Raw genomic sequence first — 21569 nt, forward strand, 5'->3', positions numbered from 1 at the left:
TGAAACTTGGAAGATGAAGAAAATGGTCGTCATTCCAAAACCAGGGAAGGACACACTTTTCCCGCCCGATCACCTTGTTATCACAAATTTCGAAAATATTTGAGAGACTTCTCACGCGGCTTAATGCTTACCTGGACCCGCGTAGGATTATGCGACCGGAAGAGTTCGGCTTCCGGTCCAAGCGCAGTGCCCCTCTTGTGGCACTGCACCTGGTCCAATACGTCACAATGTCGTTCAATATACGCCGTAGCGTGCCAGCAGTATTTTCTGACGTAGAAAAGGCTTTTGACACTGTCTGGTAGGAAAATGTAATTGTGAAACTGTTGGAAACGTATAAAATTCCATCCCATTTGGTCAAAAATTTCAGTCATACCTAACTAATAGGAGTTTTTTCGTCTCGTGTGAGAGAGAGAAATCGACCCCAAGGGTCCTCAGAGCCGGAGTACCCCAAGGGGGATTCCTCTCCCCGATTTTATTCGGCCTATATGTGAACGATCTTCCCACCCTACAAGGTGCAGAAGTCCAGCAGTACGCTGATGACATAGCCATTTATACCACACAACGGAGAAATGACTATGCCGTCAGAGCGCTGCAGAAATGGATATCACTGTTCTGGAGTTGGTGCGCAAGGAACAAGGTGAAAATTAATCCTGTCAAAACGCAGGCAATTGTTTTCACTAAGCGCCTTCCTAGATTTAGACACCTTACTATTAACAATGTCCCCCTGTCTTGGTCTAATACAATTAAACACTTAGGTCAAACAATGGACCTTGGGTTAACGTGGAAACAGAATATAGAACAGGCCTTACAGCGTGCCGCGGCTAGGGTGGCAACCCTGAGACCTCTGCTATATAATAGGCATGTCTCAAAGTCTATAAAGAGAAACCTATATCTAGCATGAGTCAGGCCTATCCTCCTATACGGCTGTGAGGCCTGGTGCTATATTCCGAAATCCCATATGCAAACCCTTCAACGTTTACAAAATAAAACCCTCCGCCGAATGACTAATGCTAGAATACTGAGATCAAATAAAAAGATACGAACTAAACTTCGTATTCCGCTTATTACAACACAGATCAATAAAATAGTTAATATGGATAAAACTAGAATCCTCTTGAGTCACTCTACCTACCCAGGCATCCTACTCTTAAAACAGGTCGTAAGGACCATGAAGCCGAACACCCGTTTCAAATATCGCGGCCCTTGGCTAACGTACGACGTGTTTTAAATGGTCACCCCCCATTTTCGGCCTTATCTGACTTATCGTAATTAAACCTGTCAAAATTAAAAATTAATCCCCCTGAAATGGGCCCGTTTGTTAAGAAGGAAGCTTTCTGCCTCTTCTAATTTCTCTTTCTAAATTTTACTCTGATCCGCGTATTTGACTTTTAACTTTTAACCCACCGTTACGGAGATATTGGCACCATACTACCCCTGTTCTAGGAATCGGATAAAGTGGGTTTCTTCTCTGACGTGGAGTAACATTTTCTTCTTCACGACAGATCGTTTTTCGCTCGCCAGTGCACATGATGGAGATTTTCCGACTCATCGGCTATGTCTAGGAAACAGATGAATTGAGGGGCATAGTTTTCGTCCCGGGACTCTCATGTACTCGTTCTCAAAAAAAAAAAATTAAAAAAATTAAAAAAAAAAGCAACCAATGCAGTAGAGGTGTGCCAACTGCAAAGGCAGTCACGCCGCCTCGTTTCCTGGCTGCCCTTTCATCAAGCGGGCAGTTAAGACACACTACTAGCATTCACACCACATAAACACACATAAAACTCCCCCACTCCTAAATATAAAAAACCCTCCCTGTAACACCAAACAAACCACCAACCCCCTTCCCTACCAGCGTAGCCAATTGACCTCCACCCTCCTCCGTCTACTTCTCAATATTCTCTCCTCTCAAATCTCTCCCCTACTTCCCACCATGCAAAGCAGACAACTCATCAGGTACTAACCTACCTCACCAACCAACCCCGTCAAGGAGTAAACCGTTATTCCCTGCCAAGCACTCCCTAACCAGCAACCTCCCCCCACGCCGACAAAATCGCCTTGCTGACTCCCACTCTGAAACTTTTTCTCCTTAGTACTGAACTAGTCTAAAAGCGTCACTGTTAGTTAAGCAACTACGCACATGGTCACCAATTGGATGGGTGACCCACGCTTGCTCCTGCTTGCTCACTACCGCCTCGAGCCATTCAGAGACCAACTACACCCACTACTTGTTGGGCAATTGAAATCCTGGTTCCAGATCCAGGGTCCTCAAAATTTAGTCGCCCCTGAAAAGGGACGCAGGTCATATTCTGACCAGCTAATACCAATAACTGGTAGCCTGACCACAGTACAAATGCTGCATACAAAGTACCCACACAGTCAATCCCAATCTATTAACAGAGAGCACCCAAGACCTCTTTTCGGTCGGAGGGCTAAAATCCTCAACGGAACCGGTTCCACCGTGATTCCGCTGAGACTAAGGCATGGCCAACGCAGTCGCCAGCGGGATACAGGGGAGAGTACATGCACGACGCCGCAGAAGATGACTACCACAGCAGTAGTCGAAACGTCTGGACGAAATGAGAGGAGTGGATCACGGCATAATAGCCGGAAATATATTTTTTATATTGACACCGGCCGTGAAAGCCTTTATATTTTGATCTGTACTTACAGTTTACTGAAGAGTACTATATCTTACGTAACTGTTGTTTCACGTAAATAAATGATGGCTTGAAATAGTAAATTACTTAAAATTACTGAGCAGACTAATTACACGACACCTTCCGTTACGGGTCAAGACCTTCAAAAATTTGAACGACCTCCTCGTTAACAACTAGAATGAGATATGTCATTATCTTTCTATATATCGCATTCCTATAATAAAATAACCTACAAACAATCTAACATTTTAAGTGAAATTTCAGTGAAGAAGCTGTAGATATCGAAGATCAAAATCAAGTCTTTTTTTGAAACCAAGGAAAATCTGTAATCTATACTATATTTTAAAGAGGAAGAATTTGTATGTTTGTTTGTAACGAATAGATTCAAAAACTACTGGACCGATTTTAAAAATTACTTCACCATTGAGTAACATGGACTGTATTTTATTTTCAAAACAATTCGAGGTGGGGGGCACGGGGGCAAAATATCGAATTTGTCGTATAAGGACTAGACAATGCTCAATTTAATCCTCTTGATGCAAAGAACAAAACTCGGTAAGCCCTGCGGGATCGAAAACCATGCTTTAAGGCCCTAAAACCCACCGTTACGGAGATATTGGCACCATACTACCCCTGTTCTAGGAATCGGATAAAGTAATGAACTGCCGTAACCATGACAACGTCAGCTCCAGGATTCTACAGCAGCGAAATTATCTACAATAAATCACAAAAATCTAACATGTTACAGACATAAAAACTGATATTTGGATTCCCCTTTAAAAATAAAAGAACACAAATAATCGTTTTCAGAAAATCCACTTAAGGGAGGGGTGTGTGAAAAGAAGTGAGGAAGGAGTTGAATTATTTATATGAGGATACATATATATCAAAAAATGAAGATGTTACAGACTTTAAAATTGGTACTTGGAATCTCCTTCAACAATGAACACACTCTTTTTGGAAAATCCATTTAAGGGGGTGAAAAGAATAAAAAAAGTGGATGAATTTTGAAAATGAGTATCTTATTCTTCTATCGCTTTACCCACACCTGTGGAGTTGCGGTTGGGAACTGTGTCGCACATGTGGATTTGACCCTGTTTTACGGCTAGATGGCCTTCCTGACGTATGTGTAGGGATGTAATTTATACTTCTATACTAATATTATAAAGAGGAAAAGTTTTTATATTTGTTTGTAACGGATAGAATCAAAAACTACTGAACCGATTTTAAAAAATTACTTCACCTATAGAAAGCTACATTGCCAGTGAGTAACATGGGCTGTATTTTATTTTCAAAACAATTCGATGGGGGCGGGGCGCGACTGGGGGAGATATTAAAATATTAAAATAAGAGGATAATATAGGCGAAATTGAATTTGTCGTACACGGACGAGACAAAGCTCATTTTAAGCCCCTTGACGCAAAGAACAAAACTCGGTAAACCCTTCGGGCCCGAAAACATGTTTAAGGCCCTAAAACCAACCTTTATGGAGATATTGGAACCACACTAGCCCTGCTCTAGGAATCGGATAAAGAAACGAACGGCCGTAACCATGGCAATGTCAGCTCCAGAATTCTACAGCAGCCAGATTATGCATGTACGTTTGGGTATAGCTGCCAACCAAAATTCATACACATATGACTTACTATCTGGAAAAAATAAACTGTTGTGTAAGACGCTCATAGCACTCCTTTGGGCGGGGATGGAAAGGGAGTGAAGTATAAAAATAATAGCCCCGGAGATCTCCGCAGTACAGCAATCAATCAATCAATCAATCAATCAATCAATCAATCAATCAATCAATCAATCAATCAATCAATCAATAAAGCAATCAATCACTCAATCAATCAATATTGATCTGCATTTAGGGCAGTCGCCCAGGTGGCAGATTCCCTATCTGTTGCTTTCCTAGCCTTTTCCGAAATGATTTCAAAGAAATTGGAAATTTATTGAACGTCTCCCTTGGTAAGTTAGTAAAATCCCTAACTCCCCTTCCTAAAAATGAATATTTGCCCCAGTTTGTCCTCTTGAATTCCAACTTTATCTTCATATTGTGATCTTTCCTACTTTTATAAACGCCACTCAAACTTATTCGTCTACTAATGTCATTCCACGCCAACTCTCCGCTGACAGCTCGAAACATACCACTTAGTCGAGCAGCTTTTCTTCTTTCTCTCAATTCTTCCCAACCCAAACTTTACAACATTTTTGTAACGCTACTCTTTTGTCGGAAATCACCCAGAACAAATCGAGCTGCTTTTCTTTGGATTTTTTCCAGTTCTTGAATCAGGTAATCCTGGTGAGGGTCTCATACACTGGAACCATACTCTAGTTGGGGTCTTACCAGAGACTTATATACCCTCTCCTTTACATCCTTACTGCAGCCCCTAAACACCCTCATAACCATGTGCAGAAATCTATACCCTTTATTTACAATCCCATTTACGTGATTACCCCAATGAAGATCTTTCCTTATATTAACACCTACATACTTACAATGATCCCCAAAAGGAACTTTCACCCCATCAACGCAGTAATTAAAACTGAGAGGACTTCTCCTATTTGTGAAACTCACAACCAGACCAGCGACCAGCGGTTGCCGACGGGCCTCTGTTTTTACGTACTGGCTTAGGTTTCAGCATTTTTCGGAGTCTGTTACCTATAGTTTAAACTACTTTCTATCAATTCAAGGAGTAGTAGGATCACTGATGTTATTAGTGCCGATATTTTGGTCCAAAGATTCTTCTCAATATTGTCAATAAATACGTACTTAAGCAGTTTCGATCAACTTGACGTCTGTTAACCACTGTACTCGTTATCAATAAAAATAGCTAAGGTGACAGTTCTCGAAGAACACGAGGTTATTCATAAGAAAGACTACTGTTTTCCAAAGTCAGCTGGGAGAATGGATAATTAATGTCGACTGTCATCTGACGAATGACCCAGTGACCGACTCTATGCTAACAGCTGTCAAGTAGGTGACCTCGACGAACTTCTGCGCATCTCACTCGCACATACCGGAAGTATTACCAAATTCAAGACACAATTTTACTATCACTCAAAATTCACTTCACATGTAATATGAAGACCAATGATAATAAAATGTAGTATATATTATTATTGGGAAAATGAGCATCACCTTCCAATTGCCATATTTAATTATAACACCAGTCGCCTGCTAGATTCGTCATAGTCGGTGACATGTCTTTCAACCCTCTCGTAATTTCGCTGGCACACTTCTCTCTTTTTTTTTCTTTTCAGAAATGGGTGTGTGCATTAGCTGCCGACACAAGTCTACAGTCTCGCGGCGTAAATCAGATATAAATAAATATAACAGTAGTAACTGATCAAATGAAAGCGGCACGTGTGCAAAGTCCACTGACACAAAGGTATACTACACAGTCTTATCAAAGCACACTATCAGGCCTATCAAAACTGTCACAATATATTATTTCAGATACACCCCTTTAATTTATTGAAAACAATTAGTTGAGTTGACAACGGCCTCTGTATGAACCGCTTCAATATAATAAAGAAAAAGATGGATGAACTTATGTCATCAAATAAGAAAATGTCAAGAATTAAGTTGAGCAGTACTACCAAACATATAGCATGCAACATAGTAGTAAGATTTGAATGTGGAAATTAAACTGACGATCAAATGTAAAAGGAATGATCCAAATATTAATGCTATTCAAAAGGAAGAATTCAGTTAAAATCAAATAGCACTTTCCCAGATCCGGGCATTCACAAATGCAAATATTTTACAATCAGAACAGACGAACCAAAACTCAATCTTCAAATGTCATGTGTCAACACACAAACAATAGGACACGCCCCCAAATGCAAAGTGTATGAGCCATGACAACCCGATCACGTGACATAGAACAAAACATGGCATCCCATGTCTTAACTGAAGCCAGATACATGAAATTATTTGCAACTCATTCTCTAAAGGTAACTTTGGTGGCATTTAAGAAATAAAATATAACGTATGAAGAAAATCAAGTAACATAAACCACTATCGAATCAATGTAATAAGAAAATAGACTTGCCGGGGTAGTTCAATTAACGAACAACGTCCATATGGACGACACATACAATAGAATATCTTAAAACAACATCAAATAACCAGAATCTTCCGTAGAGATAATAACAATAATAATAATTTCGAATATTAAATTTACAGGATAGGTCGTAGATATTAAGTTTAAAGCACAATTCGAGTCGAGTAAGGTGCATTCTCGTTACTACGATATAAATATATCCTCCAAGGAACGTTATGCATTGTTACCGAAAAATATTACTACTTAAATCACTATAAGTGAAGCCCATATTTAATTTCTAATGATAAGAGGAATCTCCCAATAGTCCGGAACAATTTTAAATAAGTTTACACGGTTTTCAGTCCACCATTATTTCTTGTTTACGAAGGTTATATAGCTCCAGAATAATTTAGGTTTTTCATGTGTTTAGTACACTATAAGATCGTATTCACCAAAATTCCATGCAGAATAAGATGTTCAGCTTACTTGAATTTATCCATTCAGCTCCAATGGAAAGACGACAATACTTAAAAAGAAAAGATTACAAGGAATTAAAAGAGTCCTTTCAAATAACTCTTCAAGTCATATTACTCAAGGATCATTTAATCACCCAGGATCCCGAAAAACTTCCATTTAACACATCTTCTTGATCAAATTAAAGAGACTTCGGTGCTCCCAAGAAAACGTGACGCTTCTCTACAGAGGGAGAAACAGCCGACAATCAGTCCACTGTCAACAACAGTTTTAACTCATTAGATGACTGTCCTGGTAGTGAAAAAATGAAATGTCGTATGGCTTTTAGTGCCGGGATATCCCAGGACGGGTTCGGCTCGCCAGGTGCAGGTTTTTCTATTCGACTCCCGTAGGCGACCTGCGCGTCGTGATGAGGATGAAATGATGATGAAGACAACACATACACCCAGTCCCCGTGCCGTTGGAATTAACCAATTAAGGTTAAAATCCCCGACCCGGCCGGGAATCGAACCCGGAACGCTCTGAACTGAAGGCCAGTACGGTGATCGTTCAGCCAACGAGTCGGACTGTCCTGGTAGTGCCAACCGCTAGATAGTACCAAGGTACGGTGAACGGTGAACAACCACTATCGTGTAGTGTTCAACGTAAATTATATGAATTAATAACAACAGTCATACACAATCTAAACCATAGTTATAAAGTCATAACATATGTCGTGATACTATCACGATGGTCATGGTTTCAACCCTCGGCAAAGAACGGTTCAACCACCCAAGTGGATGGGTGCTCAGCAGTGTCAAATTTATCTATATAACATTTCAAGAGTGATTTGCCAAAAATGATAGGCACGTAAGGATCTACAGTGTCAAAACTATTTATATAACATTTCGGAAATGATTCGCCAAATAAGAGGCAAATGAGGATTAACAAATTTTGTGTGTGTCCCAATATACCTTTGAATAAAATGCTCCTTAAGCATTTGCAAGGAAACAGTTCCAAGTTCTTGTTCTTGTAGAATAGTAATCCGTCCCGCTTTTCCTAGGAGGGAGCCTCCCAAATTTCTCCTTTGTGATCTGTATTTGTAAAATTATTGGTTTTTATGATGAGCCTTAAAGTTAAATAATTTTCGTGCCCCGTTCAACCCTGTAGTACTAATTACTTGATGCCCATATTTAAATTGGAGATCGAGTATCTTCATTGTTAGTTCTTATTTTATATTTTAATTTCTTTGATAGTCCCATATATCGAACGGTAACACCCCTGTGATTAATGCTGGTTGGGACTAAGGCTTGGAGGTTGAGAAAGGATGAAAATGACAGTAAAATTTACCGAGATAATAGCTCCCAACGAATTTTGGTACACCTGTGTCTTACCATCTGGAAAAAGAATACTATGGAGATGAAACATCCCAACCATAACTCGGGGTGGGGAATGGGATTTGATAACATGTAAAAATAATGGAACATAACTGACATTAATGTTGAATCCATTGTTTGTGTCGCTGAGAGGAATTGTAACGCTCTGGATGCCGTTTTTAAGTCCACGTTCAGCCTCCATTGAGACTGAGTGCTGAGAGGGGATTAAAAGTAAATAGTCTTAAATGACAAGATTAGTGTTGAATCCACTGCTTTTGGGGTAGCAAGGCTGTTTGGTAACAGTCCCAATGACAGTTGAAATCATATCTATAGCGCGTCGAGGAAATACATATAGTTATCACTTTTTGTTTGAAGGATCGAATATTTCCCAGTCAATTCGAGCTTCCACAAGAACAAAGATTTGCTCGAAAATTTAATAAACTAAAGCTTGACATCACACACATATAAGTAACTGTAAAACTACATAGTAGATCGTAAAATCAGCTTCTCAAATAGGAATTTTATAAAAACTCACTTCACACATACCTGACTGGTAATACAAATCCTGGCAACACCAGGTACTACAGCTGGTTAATAATATAATTGAAATAGTAATTAAAAGTACCGCTTATAATAGTAAAAGAAACTAGGTTTCAAATAATGAATTAGGAACATCTTCATCATAATATTCAAAACCTTTATGACTTTCATTGGCTATGTGATTGATTGTACATATTGTAATACACCAATAATAGAATATGAACTTAGCTTAGTATAGCAGTAAAGGAGAGAAAAACTCTCTTCTCCTGCTCTTTATATAGATGCCATGTCTAGGACAGCATACGAACTAATGACTTGTTTCAATGTGGCAGTGAATAGAACAGATTTCTGTAATTTCTACACCATCTATGTAAAAATGTAAACATAGTCGACTTGGTTCACCTTGGTAGTGAACCAATCACTCATTCCTCGTTCACTTTCCTTGGGGTCTCCGTCGTCGTAAGATACATCATTTATCATTTAGTTCCAAGTAATTTGATTCCGAGTAATTCAGATATATTCTGAGAAATTATTTATTTTAATTGCCTTAATTTTTGTGTCCCTTATCTACCTACCCTGCCACCCTTACTTCAATATTTCGTTCTTTTTACCAGTCTTCTCTAACATTATGTACCTCATTTGGCTGTAACTGTCAGTCACCAGTATTGCAATTACTATCTTACTCCCCACAGCAATATAATTATATCGACACTGGTAACTTCATATAACTTACATTAATAGTCACACACTTTCCACGCCACACCAAAGATGAGACATTTGATCACAAGGAATATCAGAAACCTTTTCCTATGCTTTGCATGTCTAAACAGCGCAGTACAAGCTCATTCTTTGAATTACTGTAATTCCGGCTTTTCGTGTGTGAGGAAAGTGGTCACGAGTAAGAAACTTGCCGAATTTCTCAAATATCTGTTTCCACATATTCTTCCCGTATGTTTAAGTAACAGAAAATAGGTTTCGTATGGTGAATTTGTAAAGACAAGAAAGAAATGAATGATACACATTTTAGGACCGATGTATATCATGTTGATAACAATTGAACAGTACTGTATTTTAGACAATGAAACTATCAAAGTCTCAAGATAATCCTAATGAAAGATTATAATTTTAATTATCATATAAATCACAAGAAAAGTGAACCCAACTATGCTTAACTTATACAAATATTCAGCATTTGTACCATGATTTAGGCTACGCATTTTCCAAATGTCGCAGCAATAACCAATATTATTGGTATTCATAGACTCCACGTAGTAGCAGTTGTTTCGTTTCTATCATCCATTCCTACTCTTTTATTTTATGAAGCCTTCCATGCCTCCCTATCATTTACTATTGCATCCTACATCTACGGTGATCTGTTTAGCTAAGCAAGCTTGCAGTTTAGCATGACTTTATATCGTAACCATTGCCACGAAACATATAATTTCAGATGGAATCCGAAACACAGGGGTCTGAATGTCCAATACAAAAATCGAACGCGATTTGCCTGCGAACCAAATCCCGGCCGTCTTGGTAAGAAGCCAGAGAAAATCTTCTTGGTTGTAACCCCCACTTCTAATCTGTTTGTAAATATTATGCCTTGGTCTACGCTTATCTTTCCACCGTTCCTATCTTCTACACTTCTCTAAAAATGAGAACAAGTTCTGGGTATCTTGAGATGTATCCTGTCAATCTATACCTTTCTGGCCACCTTTTCTAAATCGTTCTCTCCTCACCAACTCGATTCAATATCCCTTCATTTGTAATCCCATTTGCCTGTCTAATCTGCAATGTTCTTCTCTATCACCATCTTTCCTCGATAGTTATCGTCAGTGATTCACTTTATGTTAATAAGTAAGCAAGCACATTTCTCTCCTTCCTTGAATGTGCTAGTCTGCGTGTTTTGTCCTCATATACTTCTGCTATTGTTCGTTAACCTATTTCCCAGGTATCTGCATTCACTTGCTTCCTTCAAGACCCCCTCTCCCAATATAATAGTTCCTGCATCACCGTGTTTTATTCGACTACCTGTCTTAAGATGAAATATAAAATGACTTTCAATATTTACTACAAGATTCGCAAAATTATTATAAAGTAATATACATAAGGGAGTACGCTTGGGCGATTGCTTAGTTCACGTGTCGATAAGGTTTCTTTATGCTAGTTGATTTACGTCGCACCAACACAGATAGGTCTTATGGCGACTATGGGATGGGAAAGGCCAAGGAGTATGAAGGAAGCGACCGTGACCTTCATTAAGGTACAGCCCCAGCATTTGCCTGTGTGGAAATGGGAAACCACGGAAAACCATCTTCAGGGCTGCTGACAGTGGGATTCGAACCCACTATCAGACGCAAGCTCACAGCTGCGTGCCCTTGACCATACGGCCAACTCGCCCGGAATGTCGATAAAGCACCGCACTGTAATCGATTGGAAGATTGATTTATGAACGTGAATATATTTAGAATAAATCATCGCTACTCGTGTACAATATTTCAAAATGGCGTGCTGATTACCTTCCTGACATTCTGTACTATAGAAACTCTCTCTTGTTTCAGGTATATGTTCGACAGAGAGAGTGCAGAGCAAGTTGATGGACGCCTTCAGGATGGTCTCTTCATCATGGCTGTGTCAAACTCTTGTATGAACCCGCTGGTCTACGGGTCGTACGCGATGAACTTTCGTAGGGAATGCAGTCGGTGTTTTGGCTGTGTATTTCGCTCCAACGCACATCTCAACCGCAAATCCACGGGTGAGTTGATCCCATTAACATTAACAGCGATATCTCAACCGTCACACTGCAGAGAGCATGCCCCTGATCGTGTAGTACATTTATAATATCCTTGTTGTATTTGCATCTGATCGATCAATAAAGAAAAATAATTCCGGATAAAATTTCGCTAGTATCTTTTGTAAACTCTTTAGAATCTTCCTTCCGTAATTCTTCATTCACCAATAACTCCATTACACTCACAGAGTTGCACAGTTGCAAGGAACTTCCGATTCTCTTTTTAACTCATCAGGTAACAATAATTTGCATATCGGGTGTTTGTGAACCCCGAAGTTACCAAAATACTGGATATGTATTATACACTTGATATATCGCCAATCATTAATTAATTACTGTGAAGTATATAGAACTGAATGCAAAGCATATAAATGTACATTTATAAAATAATGAATCGGAAGCCATGCCTTAATCATAGAAAACGTTATGTACCTTAGCGTTCTAGGCTTAATCTAAACACTTAAAATATTTAGAAGCCTCCATATGACTGGTATTATATAAATACAGTGTAAAATTAGTTAAGCAAGTTAGGATCTCCCATTTTATCTAGATAGATAGGTAGATATATATGGTTTATTTTAACTGGCAAAGTTAGAGACACGTGTCCCTGTCTTACACTTAACCAGTGAAATACATAAATAACATAAAATATATAAAATACTAACTAAATAAATGAAAAAAGAGACTGAAACAAATTACTATGGTACTATGCTATCCTGCTGTACATAAAAATAACTATTATAATACACAATATAAATTAACATTTTTCTTCCTACGATGAAATTAACATACAACATACGACGAATAACAATAATAATAATAATAATAATAATAATAATAATAATAATAATAATAATAAAATAGATAAACCTACTAATATTTACAATTAATTTGTCCAGTTGCAGAAATATATCACAATGACGAATGTTACAGTTTTCGTGTGTTTACTGTGGGTGAAAAACATTACAAAATGTGGATAGGGATAAGGTTAACTATGCAGGAAACCACAGCTGAGTACTCTCTAACACTACTGAATAATAATAATAATAATAATAATAATAATAATAATAATAATAATAATAATAATAATAATAATAATAATAATGAGAAGAAGAAGAACCAAGAGGAGAGGAAAACGAAGAAGGAGAAGAAGAAGAAGCTTTTAAATCTTCCGTGGTTTGATAATCCTCTGACCTCCTGCGGAAGGAAGTTCCATTCACGGCTGGCCACAACAGTGAAGGAATTGTTGTAGGTTGAGGATTTATGCTTAGGAATAGCGAGCAATGTCGAGCTCAGCGCTCTGGTGTTTTTATCATGGTGTTCAGAAAGGCTATGAAATCGTTCATACAGGTAAGATGGGGATTGTAAGGTAAGGATTCGGTGCAATGAAGTCAGGGTATGCAGCTTGCGTCTGTCTTCAAGGCGTAGCCATCCGAGGTCGACGTAAGACTGGGTAAAATGATTTGAAAAGTTCAGATTACACATAAATCTTACACAGGCATTCTGTGCACTTTGTAGTTTATCTCGAAGCTCGGTTTTCACGTCTTTGCAAACTACGTCACAATAATTGAATATTGGAAGAACGAGGGTTTCAATTAGTTTCTTCTTTAAACTGAACGGAAAAGTAAATTTGAAGTTGTTCAATGTGTGCAACGTGGCAAAAACTCGTCTACTCACCGATATTATCTGATCCGTCCACGAGAGATGCTGGTCAATGGTTACTCTGAGATTTTTTAAGCTCTTGCCAAAGGGCAAAGCTTGATTTTGAAGTTGCACGTCAGGGATGGACATGCGGTAATTACTGTAAATAAGTCTTGGGTGTGCAATTATTATGGTTCGGGACTTTCTGGGTTCAAAATAAGTCCATGCTGGGAAGACCATTTACTTATGGCCTCTAGATCCATGTTAATTTGCTCGATTGCTGTCGAAACGTCTGTTGGTTTTGCATGAATGTACAATTGTACGTCGTCAACATAGATATGTCGTTTACAATGTGTCAGCTGTTTAGCTAGGTCGTTGATATAGACAGGAAATAGCAAAGGAGCAAGGGTTGACCCTTGTGGGACACCTCTTTTCACATATTGCCACGAAGAAAATGTACCTTGATTGACGACACGTTGTTGACGTTCGTGTAAATAAGCTCCCGACCATATCAGAGTACTGTAGGAGAACCCTAGGTGATAAGCTTTAAAGGGAGTAGATGAATATTGTTTCTCCGACTGTAGAATAACCAATGATGGTAGAAGTAAGGAAGGCATAATGCTGACTAGCTCAATCAGGAGAAGGCCTTTCTTATGACACCCAGGTAATGTTCAGTTTGATTTTGTGGGAAGTGTAATGGGTAAGAATGGAATGGGTAGACTAAGACATGAATATGATAACAGATTAGTGTAGATGTTGGATGTAGTAGTTACGTATGAATGTAAAAATTAGCACAAGATAGGACGGCACGGAAAGCTGCATTAGACCTGTCTACGGATTAATGACCCAAACAACAACGTAGTGAAATGTACAGGTGGGGGTTTTATTGTAGCTAACATCTTTCAAAAAATGGACTTTTTATCCAAGCGCCTACTATATAAATTCCTGTGTTGATATTCGTGAGTTTGTTTGCATCTACAACTCGCTGTTATGGACATCACTAGATGTCATTTACTGATGATAAGTTGCTTTTGATTGCATTTCCATAATATGTTGTCAGAGTGTCTATAGTAGCATCTGTTCACCAGTTTTTTCAGCGAATGGTTTGCCATTTGAATTCTTGAATTACTTATTTTCTTAGTCGTGTACCCATGCAAATTTACGCACGTCCAACACATTGAGCTTTAGGAACAGGCACACAAGGGCTATACGGTAGCGTATCCACTACAGCTTTAAAAGATTTTGTGCCACCTTCAGCAACAATGTATTTTCCATATCATGTGCCGTACTTAACATCAGAACGTGCATACATATTGTGATATCCTCCACCTCCATCACACCAGCTGTACCTTTATGGTTTGCGGATCATTCATCTGCATGGCTCTCCAACCACTCTCCATCTTCTCATGTCCGCTTTCTGGTCTTCCATGCTTCACAAGCCCGATAATGGAATGAAAACCTTTGTATCAAGAACTTTCCCAGATTTGCTCATATTATGTGTGCATACACCATACTGAGATTAATGACCCCTAGTCATCTATGTACCATTATATGGAACTTCTAAATCACTGTAACTAAGATAAATCTTTTCCTCAATAGCCTTTAGCATGGAATCCTAGTTCAGACGTTTGCGGCACTGTAATTTTGTTCTTTATAATCTTATAACTAGCTCTATTCACTGGGGTTCTGATATTCACTAACCTACAAATTACGTAGAAACATGCTCCTCCCTGCCCTATATATCTCATGACATACACAGACCTATAATTAATACAGTAATTTCTTTTGTTTGACCACAACATTGGACAGTTGAAAAATGAACCATTAACACGAGAATTCTTAGGTTTTTGTTTTGTTTGACCACACACTGGACAGTGAAAATGAGCCAGTAACACGAGAGTTCTTACAAATTATCACTATTTTACAGTACAACCCCGAGAATTTTGAAATGTAAAAGAAATAATCCCTCCACATTTACAGCGCAAACATTTCTCTAGTTCTCAAAATATATTTAATATCAAAAATTACATTTCATGGCAAGTTATCAATGTTATTAAATTCATGAATACTTGGGCTTGAGCACGAGGTTGGTTTTTATCTTAAGTTTTCAGCACTTTTCCTTTTTTCGCTCCACATAGAATGTCGTTTCCCACGCAAACCACACTTATTCGTCTTGAAAGTTGCCTTTCTTATTCCCAAGATTAAAATAAAATACAGAAATTCCGCCACAAATGGAACATATGTTCACTGATTATTTAAATGTCACGTAACATGACAAATTAATATATAAGATGTCTGCCATTATGAGATACCTGAACTCCAAACCATCACGCACCTATTGGTGTGAGAAATTTTATTTGAAAGCTAAATATTACAGGGATCCATACAAGCATAGCTAATCTATGATGAAGTGGCACTACTACTGTGCGCACTACGCATACTTTTAAGGAATATATGCAATTTCTGGATTTTAAATTCATAACATGAGATCTAATGTAGATATTCTTGAAAATATGTATTTAAAAACAACTCCCATAGATGCGCTGTAAGTAAACAATATTTTGTAAAATCCATTTTTGAAGGTTGTAAGCCAGTTTATGTGCAGTAGAATCTCGGTAATCCGAAGGAATTGGGCCTGTGGTTTGTTCGGATTCGGAAAAGTTTGGATTAATCGAAAAAGTATGTAATACTGTAAGTTTCCAACTTAAATTGAGAGATAAACACAGTATTTTTAAACAATGCTTTGCAAAATACAGTAATAACATTTTATTCAAGAAACGTGTTTTGTAAGGGCAGTACAGAACACATTACAAAATTCATCAAAGTTTTGGCCATTTCACTTTTTAAAAGCTTAATTTCTATCCGCTACAGTATACCAGAAATTAAATAAAAATGCACTGTATTTTAAGTTTATTTGGATTATATTGTTCTATGCAGTCACATTCTGCGGCACGAGGAGTTCCTTTGTAACATCAATGATGGAATAATTGCTGGAAAAAGAGGAAGAGGACGACCCAGAGTGTCTTATTTCAAGAACCTCTTTCTGAGGATGAAGTGCAAGACCTACGCTGAATTGAAAATACTGGCTCAAGACAGACATCTGTGGCTGCAGAATATGATGATGATGATGATGATGATGATGATGATGATGATGATGATGATGGTGGTGGTGATGATGATGTAGAATCTTAAATAACCAATGTCAAGTAAATTGCTGTGATTAAACAGGTCATGTGGTATTTCAGTAGTGTTTCCTCTCTCATTGATTCTGCTGAGATTATCACTCCGACATCAACAAGGGCAAACCATGGTCTTCCACTCACTGAAATTGTATTCATACGGAGACTAGAATAAACAACTGTTGTAAAATATTGTGGTGTGCATAGTGGTGATGACAATTCTATGGATAAATGGACTGCAAAATTCAAGTTTTATCAAATGACTAGCAGCTACCGGCGGCTTCGTTCTCGTGGATCTCGTAACTTGACAAAAGTAATCGTTCCTCGTTACTGCACTAAGACATTATCAGAAAATCCCTAAAGTTTAAAAATTCACCCAAAAAGTGAGTTTCATTTATCCCAGAAACACTTTGTAAACCACTTTTGTGGTATTGCCTTCTGGGGTTAAGGTGACTATGCGACATGGAACTGTACATGTGAGAAACAGTCTCCTCTCAAGTCGAAAAAAAAGACTTTTTTTATTTCTAAAGAGAATTCCAAATACTTATTTGCACATCTGTAACATCTTCAGTGTTTGAGATATAAGTATCCCCATAAAACGAATTCAACCCCTTTAATAGTCCTTCCCCCACCCTCACCTAAGTGGATTTGCCGAAAACAACAAATTATATACATATTTCTTTATTTTTAAAGGAAATTCCAACCACCAATTTTCATGTTCGTAACATCTTCAATTTCTTCAATTTTTGAGATATAGACACCCTTATAAAAATTATTCAACTCTTTTTTCACGTCTTTTCAACCTCGATAAGTGTCTTTTCAGAAAACAAAAGAAGTACGTGTTCCTGGATTTTTAAACGACTTTCCTAATACCAAGATTCATGTCTGTAACATGTTAAGTTTTTGACATATAATTTAGATATACCGGTACTAATTTTTTCAATTTTTTCAATGTTTTCAATTCTTTTCAGCCCCTTAAGTGCATTTTCCGAAAACAAAAAGCGTGTTTCTTTATTTTTAAAGGAGATTCAAAATACTAACTTTCACGTCTGTAACGTATTCAGTTTTGAGATGTATCCTATTCAACAGATTTCAACTCCTCCTTTACTTGTTCCCCCATCCCCCGAGTCAATTTTTCGAAAACAATACGTGTTTCTTTATTTTTAAGGAAATTCCAAATACCAATTTTCACATCTGAAACATATTCAGCTTCTTTAGATATAAGTATCCTCATAAAAATAATTAAACTATTTTTTAATTCATTAAAACACCCCCCCCCTTACTTTAAGTGCTTTATTCGAAAACAAAAATACATGTTTCTTTACTTATAAAAGAGATTAAAAATACCAATCTTCACTTCTGTAATACGTTATTTTGGATACATACTCTAGTTAGGCTCATTTTAAAATTCACCTACTTTTTTAGTTTCCTGAAACAAATTATCTGTGCCTCTTTACTTTTACATGAGATTCCAAATCCATATTTACGGCTGTAAAAGGTTACGTTTCTAAGATATACTGTAGATATATTATTTATAAAAATTCATCCCATTTTCACTCCTGTTCATTCTCGATTAATTGGATTTTCCAAATACAAACAAGTTTGTGTACCTTTATTTTTAAAGGAGATTCCATGTACCAATTTTCTCGTCCGTAACATCCTTGTTTTTCGAGATATAAGTATCCTCAAACAAAGAATTCAACTCATATATCAATTCATTTATCCCTCCGCTTAATTGGATTTTGCAGAAACAAAATCAGACGTGTTTCTTTATTTTAAAAGAGATTCCAAATGCGATGTTTCATGTCTGTAACATCTTCAGTGTTTGACATATAAGTATCCTCATAAAATAATTCAACCCCTTTTTCAGTCCTTTTTACTACAACCACCCCTTAAGTGTCTCTTCCGAAACAAAACATCGCGTTACCTTATTTTTGAAAGAGATTAATAATACCAATTTTCACAACTGTAATGTGTTACTATTAAGATATACTGTAGATATGCTCATTGTAAATGTCACCCCCTTTAACACTTCCCCTTAAATGTATCTCAAGAAAACAAATTATGGGTGTTTCGTTACTTTTACAGGAGACACCAAATAAGATTTTCACGTCTGCAAACTTTTCGGTATTTGATATATAAGCAACCGTAATAATAAAGAATTCAACTCTTTCTTCACTTCTTTTCTTCCACCCCACCCCCTTAAGTGGATTTTTCGAAAACAAAACCATACGTGTTTCTTTATTTTTAAAGAAGTTTCCAAATACAAATTTTCTTGCCTGTAACATTTTCAGTTCTTGAGATAAATTAAAATGAAAACCTACAACCTGTTTTCCAGTCATTGACCGGGTCAGGGATGTAATGAATGAATCATATATAACCTGTTAGTACGATGGGGTCGCCACTCCCAAAGTGGTTTATTAATGACTGATAGATGCCATAAAATGAGAATGGAGAGTGTTGCTGGAATGAAAGATGACAGGGAAAACCGAAGTACCCGGCGAAAAACCTGTCCCGCCTCCGCTTTGTCCAGCACAAATCTCACATGGAGTGACCGTGATTTGAACGACGGTATCCAGCGGTAGGAGGCCGACGCTCTGCCGCATGAGCCACGGAGGCTCCTGATATAAATGTATCCTCATAAAAAAAGAATTGAACTCTTTTTCAGTCCTTTTTACAGCCCACTTAAACGATTTTTTTTAAAAATACATGTTTCTTTACTTTTAAGGTAGATTCCTAAAAACAATTTTCAAGTCTGTAACCTGTTAAGTTTTTGAGATGTGCTGTAGATATATGCGTTTTTAATTTTATAGCCTCCGGTTCGTTATTCTTTGAATGGCCCTCATACAAGGGAAATGTATCAGATTTAATCCTGTAACATCGTCATTATTTAGTGGATGGAGTCACTCGATCAAAGGATTTAAGCATTTTATTGTTTTCTTTGCCATGTTTAGTTGCATGCTGCATGTCGTAAATGCAGTATTGTGTTCAATTTTATATGAAATTGTTCCCGAATAAATAACCATACAGAAAATATTGAGATAAAAATATATTTCATACCTACTACATCGCTACAATTTGGAATTTTATTAGTTAGAATAGATATATCGAATTGTTTACTTATTTTTACGTACGCATAGTGCACAAAACTAATAAAATATTGCTAATAAACGCATGGCAGCAATAATTTAACAGTGTACTTTAATATCATTATTCGTGTTAATAATTCAGCCCCCTTAATTCAATATTTTTGAATGTTAGTACAGTATTTCCAATGTATTTGAGATGTATTGCTGTGGGTGTCATACAAAGCTCGGTACAAAAGATTTAGTGAATGTTGTCATTTTACCAAATACATCACGTAGTGTATTCCTGTACCAGGAACATTGTAAATAATGGTGTTGAATTCTCAGTGAATCTTCCATGTGATTCGTTACGTCCCTACAATACCTGTTAGAGGATCAATAAGTCACGTCGACGTATTCCTATTCATTTCTCTCAGAGTTTCTCCGAGTCCGTGCCCATATAAATTATCCCTCCCACAGGTCTTAAACGTGATGCTCATTTCAGGATATCAGAAAGGAGAGGAAATATATTTCAAGCTACAATATTCTGGTGTTCGCTTGTTATTGTGTTGTGGAAAGTTATTTATCCACCGTGAATAAATTAAAATGAGACGTTGTAGGCTAAACTCGGTTCAGCCGCTAAAGTTATTTACGAGAAACTTCCATCGTATGTTGTGATTAGAAATAATATATAGATTGTCATGTTCACACAGTAGTATTTATTCGTTTAAATTTGTATTTGACCAATTTTCGTCTGTTTTTAGAACTCAGGCTCAAGTTTGTGACGCTCCCACAGCCGTCTCATTAGTTTTTCAGATGTGCACTTGGTCTTGTTCGAAACCTAATCCCTTTCAAGTCTGACTCATACGATAGTGAGTGTTAATTTAAAAATGCATACCCCACCAACGAGTCTCTTTTGTCGCTTTAACCAGAAATGCAATAATCTTGTGAATCTCGCGGAGTGTGTTTCTATTATTTCTGTTGCTGTGGCTATCCAGTAGGTGCCAGGCCTAGAATTTGTCGATGCAAAAAAAGAAAAACATGGCATGTTAAAGAGTGATGACTATTTGTATGCCCAAAGGGAACCACCTGTTTAAAGATGTTCCACAGACGTGTGTAACGATGTGAAGCGACCTTGTAGATACGGATTGAATGAAACATTTGACTAAATATTTTCCATACAAATTGCTCCAGTTACGTTGAACAATTTCACGCGGTAACTCATAACTGACAATGTCTTCTCCTCTCATCCTTCTACAGTATATATATGCCATTTCACAAACCAATACACGTAAATGAGCATAACGTATCAAAGTGGATACATCAAAACCTTTATCCTGAACTTCGTATTCCTAGGTGTTAATGAGAATGATAAGTGAGGGTTCTTAATCTCGATATATTTTACCTATATAAATAAAATCGTAATGACCGTTATTAGCGCTGAGCATGACTCAATCGAAGCTACCCGCAGCCTACCTGCTTATCGACGTAAGACTTCCCACCCGCTACGAGGCAAGCATTTCCTCTATGGAGTAAACTTGACTGGCTAGTTGTCAATCAGAACTTGTCATCCCTCCCTTGGTGGTGGTTATTGGCTAAGCGCGACTTCAAACGTGCGGTTAATATTTACCACTATTTAACAGCATGTACCAGTCTCCAATCCCAGAACACACACATATCCGCCCTCGCTGAAAGCCGAAACTAAATTGCTACTAAAGAACAAAACCCGTGCGTGGTCACTGTGGGAATCTATACCCAATTCGCATACGTATAATACTTTTAAACGCCTCAGGAATATTTCAAAATCACATCTTAAGAATGAATACC

General features: G+C 37.6%; 1 protein-coding gene across 1 annotated transcript in view; it reads left to right on the top strand.

The window, feature by feature from the left end:
- LOC136858695 (adipokinetic hormone/corazonin-related peptide receptor variant I-like) overlaps positions 1-11907 on the top strand; it is a 441435-nt gene extending 429528 nt beyond the window's left edge. The window contains exon 6 of the mRNA XM_068225731.1: positions 11628-11907. Within this exon, the coding sequence (XP_068081832.1) occupies positions 11628-11907 (280 nt within the window). The remainder of the gene's footprint in view (positions 1-11627) is intronic.
- The last annotated feature ends 9662 nt before the right edge of the window (positions 11908-21569 follow it).

The sequence above is a fragment of the Anabrus simplex genome, chromosome 1 (genome assembly GCF_040414725.1).
Source record: "Anabrus simplex isolate iqAnaSimp1 chromosome 1, ASM4041472v1, whole genome shotgun sequence".
NCBI classification, from domain to species: domain Eukaryota; kingdom Metazoa; phylum Arthropoda; class Insecta; order Orthoptera; family Tettigoniidae; genus Anabrus; species Anabrus simplex.